Raw genomic sequence first — 14,562 nt, forward strand, 5'->3', positions numbered from 1 at the left:
TGTGGACAAAGGACCATCTAGAGTGGTCCCATTCCTTTTCAGCTGTAACAGACTCACTTTTCTTGGAAGGCTTTACACAATATTTTGAAGTGTGTCTGTGGGAATTTGTGCCCATTCAGCCTAAAGAGGATTTGTGAGGTGATGTACAGATGTTAGACAAGAAGAACTTCCTTGAATTTCTGTGCTCCAGTTCATCCTAAAGGTGATCAGCAGGGATGAGGTCTGGGCTCTGTGGAGGCCTCTTAAGTTTCCCAACAAATACAACTTGTCAAACCATGTGTTTATGGACATGGCTTTGTGCACAGGGGAACATCATACTGGAACACAAAAGAGCCTTCTCTAAATTGTTGCCAGAAGTAATGAATTACACATATGTCTAAAATGTATTTCTATGGTGTAGCATTAACAGTGCCCTTCACTGGAACCAAGGAGCCTGGGTCAAACCCGGCAAAACAACCCCACACCATTATCCATCCTCCACAAAAATTTACAGTAGGCGCTATGCAGTGCGGAAGGTAGTGTCATCTTTAGATTCTACCAAACCCAGATTTGTCCATTAGTACTTAGCTGTCTCACTCCATGAGTTTGCCTGGTCTACTACTTCCTGGTTGTGCTGTTGCTGCTCTTTGATGCTTCCACTATGCAATAATAGCACTTACAATTGAAGTGGGGAGATCTAGCAAAACAGAAATTTTGAGAACCAACTTGGATAAAGGTGGTATCCTTCGACTGTGCCATGTTTAAAATCACCAAACTCTTCAGTATCACTTATTCTATTGTTGTCAATAGAGATTGCATAGTTATGTGCTTGATCTTATACAGTACATCTGTACACAATAGGTACAGCTGAAATACATGAACTCAATCATTTGGAGGAATGTCCACATACTTTTGGCCATATAGTGTAGGGCCAGTTTGATAAGCATTATTTCAAATATTTATTCACACAAAGCAGTATTTTCAGTCAAAGCAGTATTTTCAGTAATGGAAAATAAAATGATAGTAGTCTGTACTGTGAGGAAAATATTTTAAATTAAATTACATTTGCATAAACTAAGCTGAAAGTTTAATTGGAAATTGAATGTTATAATTGAAGACATTAATAAGAAAAAACAGGAAAGGCAAGGACAGGGAGCACTTTGATGTAAACTTTTTTCCAAATTTTAATTTTATCTTATATAAATGTGTATTTATCTGATGATTTTAGCCAAACTGACTTAAATCACAAGTCCATAAAACAATTGATCCCATATTTCAGCAACTGAAGCATTCATTGGGAGGTTAAATCATTTGGAGAGTATCACATAGGCTATATGACAAAGGCCAGCATTTTTTTTTATGGGGGCAAGCAGTTAATGCAAGCTACCCTACTGGAAACACAGGGGTTTTAGTACTTCTTCAGGGGTCTTGGATTGCTCTGTATTAAGGTTCATCTTAGGATTTCGTTTTTTTTGCTATTTTGGTTTAACTTCAACATTCTCTATTCAAAAATAGATATATAAATGGTGAACAAATTTTGCTATGCTTTCCTAAACAATGTGTGCCATATTACACATTTTTAAATGTTTTAAATGTGCTTTTTATTGTAAGATAAGTTACATTAAGCCCTCAGTACCAGAAACCTGTATTTTTTAGCTGCATAACTTTATAGATCTGAAATGTGAAGAATTTAGACAAGTTTATACGTACAAACTGAACATCCTCAATTTTAAATTTCAGTGTGTATATAAAAATTTCAGCTTCTAACATACAACTATTAACAGCATAGCAATTTTTTTTGTTACAAAGACTTCTAGTCGATTTCCAAGCTCAGCAGTATATTCATTCATTCATTCATTTTTTGAACATTCTTTTAAATCCATGGTAATAGTGGTCTGGAAACATTGTTAAACAATGTTCTTCTAAATACGTCAGTTTCAGGGTATCCACACACTTGCTCAGAAGGGGTAATTTTTGACTCATTAATTAGTTTACCCTTGGCTTATAGATTTTTGGCAAACCATAAATAGAGGGACAATATGCAAACATCGTTCAAACCAGGAATTGAAACTAGGACACTCAAGCAGTGAGTGATAATTGTGTTAACAATTAGTAATATGTAATTACCAAAAAGTATCTCACTCATATACCCGCATGGTAAGGCTGCTTACTCAACAAATTTCTTTGTAAGGTTTCAAGCTATTTTTGAAACTACATAAAGTAAAACACACTTTTTTTTTTCTTTGGAATTATAAAACACGAGCTGTTCAGGACACTTTCACAGATTTTATTATAGAAGAGCCAAAGAGTTTACAACCATGTAATATTTACAAAACTTAGCATGTATATCTATTTAAATGAACCGTTGGTGAAAATGAAACTGTTGGTCCAGATGACATACCTGTGGAAGCATGAAGGTGTTTAGGAGAGATAACAGTGGAGTTTTTAACCAAATTATTTAATGGAAAGCGAGAGGAGGCCTGAGGAGTGGAGAAGAAGTATATTGGTTCTGATATTTAAGAATAAGGGAAATGTGCAGAACTGTATTAACTACAGGGGGATAAAATTGATGAGCCACAGCATGACGTTATGGGAAAGAGTAGTGGAAGCTAGGTTGATGGTAATGGTTGAGGTGATGATTATTGAGCAGCAGTATGGTTTCATGCCAAGAAAGAGCACCACAGTTGCAATGTTTCCTCTGAGGGTGTTGATGGAGAAGTATAGAGAAGGCCAGAAGGAGTTGCATTGTGTCTTTGTGGACCTGGAAAGCATATGACAGGGTGCATCAAGAGGACTTGTGGTATTGTATGAAGAGGTCGGGAGTGGCAGAGAAGTATGTAAGAGTTGTACAGGATATGTATGAGGGAAGTGTGTCCGTGGTAAGGTCTGCAATAGGAGTGACGGATGCATTCAAGGTGGAGGTGGGATTACATCAGAGATCCGCTCTGAGCCCTTATTTGTAATGGTGATGGACAGGTTGACAGACGAGATTAGACAGGAGTTCCCATGGACTATTATGTTTGCTGATGACATTGTGATCTGTAGCGATAGTAGGGAGCAGGTTGAGGAGACCCTGGAGAGGTGGAGATATGCTCTAGAGAAGAGAGGAATGAAGGTCAGTAGGAACAAGACAGAATACATGTGTGTAAATGAGAAGGAGGTCAGTGGAATGGTGAGGATGCAAGGAGTAGAGCTGGAAAAGGTGGACGAGTTTAAATACTTGGGATCAACAGTACAGAGTAATAGGGATTGTGAAAGAGAGGTGAAAAAGAGCGTGCAGGCAGGGCGGAATGGGTGGAGAAGAGTGTCAGGAGTGATTTGTGACAGACGGGTATCAGCAAGAGTGAAAGGGAAGGTCAGAACGGTAGTGAGACCAGCTGTATTATATGGGTTGGAGACGGTGGCACGGACCAGAAAGCAGGAGACAGAGCTGGAGGTACATTAGAGGGTCAGCTCAAGTTGGACGGTTGGGAGACAAAGTCAGAGAGGCAAGATTGTGTTGGATTGGACATGAGCAGAGCAGAGGTGCGGAGTATATTGGAAAAAGGATGCGAAGGATAGAGCTGCCAGGCAACAGAAAAAGAGGAAGGCCTAAGAGAAGGTTTATGGATGTGGTGAGAGAGGGTATACTGGTTGACAAGAGGAGGAAAAAAATATATATATATCAAGATAATAGCATTCCTGAAGTTAAAGTCTAACTACCAAATTCCTATATTTTTCTAATGGTTAAGACTCATGTTAACCAGCAAAAAACACTTATATGGTGTGGGAGTGACTTGATTGGCAGAGCAAATTCATTTTGAACCTAGAGGTGCTATAAAATTCACCTGCCAAATTTAACACGATCAATATCATCTGCGAAGGTTTATGGATGTGGTGAGAGAAGACATGCAGGTGATGGATGTAACAGAACAAGATGCAGAGGACAGAAAGATATGGAAGAAGATGATCCGCTGTGGCCACCCCTAACAGGAGCAGCCGAAAGAAGAAGAAGATCATCATCTGTATAGAGTGATACATCTTACATTCCCCCCCTTTTAATTTAATTTATTTCTGACTGAGTGGTTGAAGATATAAAGACAGTGGTTTTGTAGCAATTAAAAAAATACTGAAGACAGTGGACATTTCTTCCTGGTTCTACATTATTGTGAAGTAAATGTAATTAATATTGTTTACTAGAACCAAGTAATCTGGACTAGATCAAAGCATAAATGTTGGATGCAAACTCACATTTCCATAGTACAGTAAAGAGATAGTACCATTACGCTCTATTAAAAGCTTTTCTACATTCTCTGATAGCAAGACCTCCAGATGCTCAGATACTGAGGGTGTATATAGTATATTAAACAATCAAAGTTTTGACAATTGGTGTTGGTCTTTAATTAATCCAATTTATTTACTAAAATTACTGCTGGCAGTAGTTTACCTATTCTGTTTAATAAAACTTGACATCATTTGTCAGTAACAAAACTGGAATCCTACAGTATCATAACACATGCTGATGTTAATATATTAAACATAGTAGTCTGGTGTCATACAACTAATCACTGATGCTTAAAGTAGCCAGTTATTATGATGCCTCAGTAACAGTGCCAACATAGGCATAACCCATACATTTCTCTGTATACAAAGGACTTGCTGAATAGCAAAGAAAGACCATCCGCCCCCTCCCCCCAAAAAATCACGAGTAATTGCATTTAACTGTTTAGAAATGAATAACGTTAACTGCTCGTTAAGGTATTTATGTCACATTTCTGCAAAATACTTCAAGCACAAATTTAATGTTTGTGACAGAAGCAGTTACATTTAATTACAAAATAAAACCTGTATTACAGTATATCACAGCTATGATGTATGTTTATATCCGAGTACTGATATAAGTTTCTTGTAATCAATGTTACCTCAGGATTGTGAGATGCAGTGACCATGACACCAATTGTGGATTTGGTTTTCTTGGATCTTAAAACAGCTAACTGACCCATCCTGAACATGACATGATCGAGTTCTTCTGCTTTAGTTCGAAATCCAGCTGTTCCATACTGAAGTGTTACACCTTCAAGGTTTGGGTGCAGCAGTGACATTTGAAAAGCACCTTCTAAATCAGCCATTTTGTGTCTAGCAATATTACTGAAATTGAAACCAGAGAATTATTACACATAAGTGATAAATATATTGTCTGGTGATTTTGTATTTGTATAATGAAAACAGACTGCTACACAAATCGAAACCTTACAACGACTACAAATGTATCGCAGGCTTTACTGTGCTAGCTTAAACAGGAATTACGAGCTTTAAACACTTTCAAAAGTGAAAAAGAATGACCTTACACTAAACGAGCAAGGTCCAAATGATACGTTGGCATATAAATAGTATAATGTATAGTAAGGTCGTCATATAAACATGACAGATTTGATACACTTTGAAAATAAAAGAAACAACCGCTAAAACCTAAGCACTGTATTTGACTGCTGAGGTCATTAAAATGTATATTCAAAACAGAAGGAAACATACTTAAGTGAATATAACTTAAATGCGAAAACTGTACATTTTTCGAAATGGAAATAAAAACTGTTGTAAAATGTATTCCACCCACTATTAAATAGAACTAAATATTTTATATATCTCTGTAATTAATTTTTTGTACAAGACATTTAATCAATAACACACTACTCCTCATATTAATTGGATATGTATAACTACAGTCCACTTCTTACATGATACCGTGTGCTATTGAAACAGGGATAGGAATTTGTTAGCAAAAAAAAATACAGAACATATGTAACTACACATCGCCATACCTTTATAAATGCTTCTCAATACAATCTTTTAGAAAATAAAACGTGTTTTATGGCTGAGAAGACGGTTTTACACAAGAGGCAACCAAAACACATATAATAAACTGAAAAGACAGTGCCACTGCAAGTTCGCGGAGACGTGGCTGTTCTTCCGGGATTTTAAAGCCGCCCATAATTACGTCAAGAAATTCTACCACGCTTCCGGGTGGGAGGAGACTTTCAATAGAGGCGCGTGCTCTAGTAATGCCATTGACGTTTGGGAGCGCGCACGTATAATTCTCCCTCTACTGAAACTCATCACAGTGGCCGCTGGCGTATTCCATTCTGTTATGGTGACGTTAAAAGAGATATTTCGGTTTCTGCCGACGCGTGTCTCAACTTCGACACACATTAACATTTCACAATTAGACTGTGAGGATGGCATGTCGTGTAACGTCAACACAAAATATTAAAAGAGATCGATTTGACTTGATCCGCGAGCAATGCGCGCGTCCATCGTGTCTCCGTTCACATCATATAGTGAACTCGTGTACAGAACACGAGAGTGTCGTTGTGGATCGAGACACCGAGGTAATATGCTCAATGTTGGTTGAGACCAATGATTTTTATAGGTTATGTGTGACATTTTTTTATCATTTAAATAGCATTGCATTCATCTCAGGATAAGAGATCATTGGCATCCCACGTCCATATTTCCTAAGAGGTATTTGAAAATAATTATTTTTTGGTCTTTTTATACGTTTAACTATATGTAGTGTATTTTCCTATTATTATACACTTTATTGATTTGGAATAAATTAGCCTTGCTGCGTCCACAATTTTTATAACCATTTGTTTTCCTAATTAAACAAAACATAAATCATCATTTGTCAAAATATGATGGCTGCACATTATACCATTACATAGTTGAGATAAACCACAACAACCACGTGCTTAGGTTTTTCTTTTTTTTTTTAGTACCAACATAAATAAAATTAAGTCTTGGGCAAAAGCTCACATTTATTAGTGTGTGATGTGGGTTTCCTCTCACATCTCAATGATGTGTAGTTTAATTCTGAATGACCACATCTGTTCATACAGAAAGGACAAATGACTATTTCAGAGTCTCTCGTTAGTTTATTCTTCCTTTCACACAGTAACCCATTCAGTAAATGAACATGAGTCCACAAGTTTCAAGCAAGAGTTTAAAACTCCTCTGGTAATTCTAGATTTAAACGAGGTTACCTTACTTCAGGCTTCATTGCATTCCAGCAATAGTATCAACAATTAACTTTTTCAAGCCATATGTTCATGTTATGATGACAGTGATTTAATTTTACTCAGTTGTAGTTTGAATATAATAAATCAGCAGCTTATAATGAACTATATGATTATATGTGTATAGCTATTTAGTTGTACAGTATATAAATGTACTTTTATTATTACATTTAATTAAGTCTAATTTTGAAAAAGTAATTTAATGATATGTTAGATGTTGATTAACAGATGCAAGTTAGAATTTCACTGTACTCTGTACATGTGGCAATACTGACCTATGAAAATATAACATTAAAAATGTATTTCTGATTAGCAACTAATAGGAACAATCCAGATCAATCCATCTTTTCATCAGATTTATTAGCCACATTTCTAACTGACATCATCAATTCATGTTTGAGCAGTTTTTGATTATAATTGATTTTCTAATTTTTTAGGTTTAGTTGGCGCTGCTGTTTTAAGTTTTAAGTTATGGGTCTAAATCCCAGCAAGACCACTGCTTGTGTACTGCTTACAGATTCTCCCAGTATCTCATTAGGATTTTTCTGGGGGTATACAGGTTTTCCTCCCACATTGAAAAAAGTGTACGATGGGCTGAATAGTCCAATATGAAGGCCTGGCCATACAATATTGCCCAGACAGGTCCTGGCTCCTTGTTACACTGGCCCAGATAAGTGGGTTTGAAAATTTATGAATGAATAAACTTTTTTTATATATAGGTAAGTAATAATATAAAAGACCTAAACAATAAACTTAATATCATAATGGAATAAGTAATGTTTAGAAGCATAATTATGACCTTTATGACATAATTCTATGGCGGCACGGTGGCGCACTGGTAGTGCTGCTGCCTTGCAGTTAAGATCCCTGTGTGGAGTTTGCATGTTCTCCCCATATCTGTGTGGGTCTCCTCCGGGTGCTCCGGTTTCCTCCCACAGTCCGAAGACATGCAAGTTAGGTGCATTGGCAATCCTAAATTGTCCCTAATGTGTGTGCTTGGTGTGTGTGTGTGCCCTGCAGTGGGCTGGCACCCTCCCCGGGTTTGTTCCTGCCTTGCACCCTGTGTTGGCTGGGATTGGCTCCAGCAGACCCCTGTGACCCTGTGTTAGAATATAGCGGACAATGACTGACTGATAGACTGACATAATTCTATAATAATTATGTGTTGTGAATAGCAAAATGCACTAAGAATATATAAATTGGAATTGTTGGTATCACAAACTTAAGTTAGAACTACACTACAGGTCAGAAGATTTAGAACACACCTCAGTGTTTCCAATTTTTCTTCAAATTTCATTAGTTGAAATACAATGAATAAATGACCTAAAAAGGCCAGCAGTAAACTTTGAGAAGTTTAAATATAACATTTAGGATAGCAAAAAACTGAAAAAAGGAAATATCATAATATTAAAAATGGGCCTTCTTTAGGGAAAATTACAACCTACAGATCTTGTGCAGCAATTAAAGTTGAGGAAAACAATTTGCACAAGTAGCCCGACCTCTGCTGATTATTTAAAAAACCCTATATCTGTCTTAAAACAGAGTTGGAACAGACTGTGTTACTATACACCCTATGAAGTACAACTTGGACAATATTCCAGTGACAATGGCAAGAAAACGGCAATTAACAAACGAAATGAGACAGGACATTATTACCCTTAAATGTAGCAGTCCTTTCATTTAGAGAAATTGGAAAAAAAACAATCAAATTGTCAGTGTGTACGGTGTCCTACACAATCCAAGGGCAATTGGCAACTGGAAGAAAACTCTTGACAGGAATAGATCTGGCAGACCATAAGTTACAAAACAATCAGAAGACGAATTTTTCTGGGTCACTGGCTTCAGTGGTAGGTGCCTCACAGCACATCAATTTCAAGAATGGTTTAACAGTGGTCGAAAAAAGTGAGTCTCAGTTTTTACTGTGAAGAGGAGACTTTGTGCTGCAGGTTTGATAGGGTGAGTGGCAGTAAGAAAGCTATATACTGGTTGTGAACTACTGTAGACTGGGCAAAGGGCTGTTCTTCATAGTGACCCTCAGAAACTTTTCTTCTGATTGTGTTGTGACTTTGGGTCTGCCAGAACTCTTCCTATCAGAGTTTCTTCCAGTTTCTAATTGCCTTTAGATTGTGCAGGATACCATGCTCACTGACATTTTGATTTCTTTTTGCAGTTTCTCTAAATAAAAGGCCTACACTTCTATGGGTAATAATGTTTTGTCTCATTTTATTTGTTAACTACCATTATAACTGTAATATTGTCTAAGTAGTATTTTAGAGGGTGTAGTGACACAGTCTATTCCAACTCTCCCTTAAAATAGAAAGAGGGTCTTTAAGTAATCAACAGAAGTTGGGACAACTGTACAAATTATTTGCTTCAACTTGCATAATTGACTTTAAATCCTGGAGAACAACTGTAGGTTGTAACCTAGTTGTTCCCTGAAGAAGGCCCTTTTATAATACTGTACTGTATTCTGAAATTTCCTTTCTTCAGTATTTGTTACCCTAAACTTTAAATTTAATCATCTGGACTTTTCTGCATACCTTTTCACCATTTTAGGTCATTCATTGTGTTTCAACTGATTAAATCTGACGAAAAACTGGAAACAATGAAATGTTCTAAAACTTTTCACCTGTAGTGTACCTAGCTGAATTTATATATAATGCAAAGCTGACGGACTCATTCACTCACTCATCAATAATAAAAATATTACCCATTTATTTAAAATGCTGAAATAAGGTAGGATGTTACATTTTGGAGTCCACTAAGGTCATTTTGATACATCAATGCTTACCACTCACCACCCTCAACAGAAAAATAAAATAGCCCAAAATCTCAAAAGTGCTTTGACTGATTTGATTGAAATTTGGTGATGGTATAGAATAAAAGAAAATTAGACAACATTTTTTTTTATTTGTCAATACATTTTTTAAGTAAATGTACTAATAATATGTTTACATACGTGCTGTTCTCTGGGCTTTATGGAAAAAAATGACTGAAAAGAACTTATTGATGGGCCTTGTGAACAGCACCACTAACCAATTGGGTGGACAGACGACTGAGGACGAGATGGTGTCCTGGACAGGTAAAAAGATGTGTGATCAAATTTTGAATTGGAAAGAAAGTTCAGCAAAGCTCAAGGAAGATGCAAAGCTTCTTTTTTTGTGGTTTGCTGTAACTCTTAGATGTGCACTAGTTGTCATCTTGGTTATCTGTTCCAGTCAGTTTCCATTCTGTCAACCTCCATCCCCAGGTCACTGTACTAAAAAATACAAGGGGCTGCAATTATATTGCAGAATACACTAGTATCAGTCTTAGATTGTGGCATTTGAACTTCTAATGGGGATGCCATGTATTGTGTTAAGACACTTGATGCTATTGCTCTCCTCAGTCTTCACTTTAATAAATCGACGCATAGCGTACATACCTATGTATACACTTCAGCTACTGCTTTCTACATATATTCGCATCAGTAGGCTCTAAATGGGGACTGCATACATGTGCCGAAAAACACAAGAGAGACAAATATTTACGTGAACAAGGTAAACAAATAAAAATTATAAACGTAATAACAGTAAGAAGTCTGAGTTGTTGATTAATTCAAAATTATTTGTCAGTAACATATAAATGCTATATAACAATTCGTGGAGTATTATTGCAAGTATAAAGCCGACTTCACATTACGGGACTTGTTATGGTGAACTATTTCAGATTTGCTGACCGCAGTGAGGTTCTGATTTGTCAGTTTCTGATGACTGTGACTCGCTACCCATGTAGCATTTACCGATCGAGCTCCGCCATTCGAGACATGAAACAGACAAGCCTCCTTTCGGTTTTTGAAATCAACAGCTAGTCCCTTGCTGCCTGATGGAACCAGTGGTGCACCCCGCTTGGTGAAAGGTTCATAGCACTGATGTATTCAGCTTCCTCGTTGCTACATTCTATGAACGCTCATTGGTTCTCAGCTCCCGCACGCAAAGGACCCACCCCTGCGACCAAAGAGAAAAATCTAATCTAATTTTATACATTCCAGTTGCAGACTAATTGGTCTCCGTCGCCAGGTATGTCACATTAGGCGATCCGTTTCCCAGGAGCGTGTCACAGACTGCCTTTGACTGGCCAACGTTATACAGACGAAGGCCATGACTGAAAAGTCATCTAATGTGACACATGCTTAAAGTGCACGATAAATTCGGTATTCTTCAAGCCGAAGTTATTTCTTAAGAAATAATGGTATGTATGCATTTGCCATGCGAAACTGTGTTCCAAAGTCTATCGTTTTCTATACATTTTTTTAAAATGTCTTGCCCGTACAGACAAAAATCAAAAGCCTTAAAACCAACCAAATGCTTCCGCTTCGAAGCAGCAAATGTTTCTATGTAGGAGAATACACCTTTTGTGTTTATGAGGCATCCTTGTGCTAATGAAAGGAAACTAGAATTCATTATTTTATCATAGATTCTTGTAACTATTTTTCTTGAGGTAAGAATTTTGTTCGTCTTCTCACAGACTTTCTTGAGTGGAGATGTGTCAACTCGACAAACCGTCAGCGCCAAGCTTTTGTTCAGGATATAATGCTATTTTTGCCTCAGCAATCATGTTTTTTCATCAGTTGCTGTATGTTATCCCATGGCTTGCAATAACAGACAGATGCACGTAGCGAAACCAATGCCAATGGTCGAGAGAGTACCTTTCTGTAGCAGGCTACTGAAAACATAGACATATATAGATAGACGCCGCATTCATTGTGTTGCCCAGTCGACACGATAAGTCAGCGCGTCCGCCCAATTGCAAGTGGTAAAAGTGCATTTAAACTAATACAGGTAGACGTTTTAAACAGTATCGTTTATATACAACAGATTTCGGCGAATCGTTTACATGCAATTATTTATATCCATTTATACACTAATAATGGCAATTATTAAATAGTTCCTCCCTTATAAGTAACATTTCTCGGACTGCTTTCTTCCATCTCCAAAACATTTCTAGACTTCGTCCTGTTCTTACGCAACACAGTACTAAAGTATTGGTTAATGCCTGAGTCACCTCACGTATAGATTACTGTAATGGTATTCTATCTGTCATCCCACAAAAACATATTAATCGCTTACAATTTATTCAAAATTCTGCTGCCAGGATAATAACCTGTTGTTCTAAATCCATTGAACATACTACACCTATTGTCTCTGAACTTCACTGGCTCCCTGTTAACTACAGAATACAATACTAAATACCGTTGTTAACATTTAAAGCTCTCCACAACCTCACTGATCTCCTACAGACTGACACACCTCACGCTCACTCAGATTCTCATCTGCAGCTGTACTTTCTGTGCCACACATCAAACTTTGTGCTATGGGAGCTCGAGCGTCTCTCATAGTGCTCCTCAACTCGGGAATTCTCTTCTCTCTCATATACATCAGCTCGATTCAATAACACATTTTAAAACTACCCTCAAAACTTTTCTTTTCAAACTGGCATAACAATTGTGAATTTTGCACTGTTACTGCCAGTTATCTTTGTTTGTTTGCGAATTATTTCTGTTTGATCGAGAGCGACAGTGGACGCGGATGTAGGATTAGAGTTGGGCGGGGCTCGGTTGTGTGTATCCCATGGTCTTAGAGTTGGTGGGCGGGGCTCTGTGAGTTGGCGGGCATGGCTCTCTGTCTTGCGCGTGCTCTGTTTCTTGCTTACCCTTAATTAGAGTTGGCAGGCGGGCTTTGGTGGGCGTGGCTCTCTGTCTTGCTTGCCCTTAGTTAGAGTTGGCGGGCGGGGCTCTGTGATTTGGCAGGCGGGGCACTGTCTTGCTTGCGCTCACAGTGTCTTCCATGCCCTTAGTGAATTATATATATAGATAATAGTGGTAGGTGATGACTTTGAGGTGAATCCATGTTCCCTGCCCTGAAAGATGTGGAAGGAGACAAGCCGCGCAGCAAATCGCACCACCTTTGTTTATATTGGAGGAATCTCTCAACAATTATTTGATCTGTTGCTTTTTTAACCTTTTAAAAACAACATGGATACAGAGTTTTGCAGTATGTGTGCAATCTCAAAATGCAAATCAATGCTCAGTAATATATTTGGTTTGAAAATTTTACATAGTTTTTAGTGTCCCGTGAATTCCAATGTAAAATGCCAGTATTGGAAAGATTTTTAAAAAAAGTATAGAACACTTTGCAATTGGAACATAGTTTCCCATGGCAAATGCATATACAGTGATCCCTCGCTATATCGCGCTTCGACTTTCGCAGCTTCACTTTTTAAATGTAAACATATCTAAATATAAATCACAGATTTTTTGCTGGTTCGCGGATTTCTGCGGACAATGAGTCTTTTAATTTATGGTACATGCTTTCTCAGTTGCTTTGCCCAGTTGATTTCATACAAAGGACGCTATTGCAAGATGGCTGAGAAGCTACCCAATTAGAGCAGGTATTACATATTAAATAAAACTCCTTAATGATATACGATATGCTTCCCATGTGGTGCTTCGCATACTTGAAAGCCCAAACAGCACGTATTGGTTTTTGATTGTTTGCTTGTCTCTGTCTGTCTCTCTCTCTGACATTCTCTGCTCCTGACGAAGCGGGTGTGAGCAGAGGGGCTGTTTACACTGAGGCTGTTTGCCTAGAGGATACGGACGCTTTATATCAAACTTATTTTTTCATGTAATATTTTAAAAATGCAGAACTAAATACATCCCAGCTCACAGCATCTAACACGATCCATTTGTTCCCCTGTGTTGCAACGGTAGGAATACGTAGGCAAGGTTTAAAGTCTGTTGGAAATACGGTGAGGCTGTATCAAATGTACTCATCAAATGTGGTTATGTCTGACATAAGCAGAAAGTGCTAGAATGTTTGGGGCATAGTGGCATCAACAGTAATGATTATTATACCCTTGTGTCATATATAGAGTCTTTTATCAGGTCTCAGGCAGTGAGATGTCTGTGTTCATGGATGGATCCTGGGGGCATGCAAGGCACTGAATGTCCCCATATTTTCAAACTTTTACTTAGTAGCAAAAATAGAAACATATATTGTCTGTTTTATGTTTTAGTGGTTAGCATATGCTTCATTAGTTTTGAAGCAACCCATTTTGATTTTAAAATACACTATAAATGATGGGCAGCTTGGTAATGTGTTAGACAGAGCTGTCGGAATCTGATGTTTGAATCGTGAGTCAGGCAATTTGTGTGTGTAGTTTGCTTGTTCTTTTCATGTTCATGTCAGTCTTAAAGATGAAACACTGCAGGGGGTAGTGAAGGCAGCACATAATATTACTGATGATACCCAATTAAAGACCTCAGCCATCCTGCACAGCTGCTTTTCTCTCTTCTCCCTTCTAGGAAATGTTACAAGGCCCATAGCACTTGCACTGCTAGATTTAGGCATAGTTTTTAAACAAAAATTGTAAGGTTGCTGAACAGTCAACAAGATTTCAGATACTGTAACATCAAAATGTGTAAATATATAAATACATAATACCTGCAAATACATATTGTATATAAATGATACATGCTAAGTATATGTTT

General features: G+C 37.6%; 1 protein-coding gene across 1 annotated transcript in view; it reads right to left on the reverse strand.

Annotated features, from left to right (window-relative positions):
* pgm3 (phosphoglucomutase 3) overlaps window positions 1-5,932 on the reverse strand; it is a 58,785-nt gene extending 52,853 nt beyond the window's left edge. Inside the window, exons 1-2 of the mRNA XM_039747575.1 lie at window positions 5,778-5,932; window positions 4,881-5,106 (exon numbers count right to left, since the gene is read on the reverse strand). Coding sequence (XP_039603509.1) covers window positions 4,881-5,087 — 207 coding nt within the window. The 5' untranslated portion in view covers window positions 5,088-5,106; window positions 5,778-5,932. The remainder of the gene's footprint in view (window positions 1-4,880; window positions 5,107-5,777) is intronic.
* Between the last annotated feature and the right edge of the window lie 8,630 nt (window positions 5,933-14,562).

Source organism: Polypterus senegalus, chromosome 3 (assembly GCF_016835505.1).
Source record: "Polypterus senegalus isolate Bchr_013 chromosome 3, ASM1683550v1, whole genome shotgun sequence".
Classification (NCBI taxonomy): domain Eukaryota; kingdom Metazoa; phylum Chordata; class Cladistia; order Polypteriformes; family Polypteridae; genus Polypterus; species Polypterus senegalus.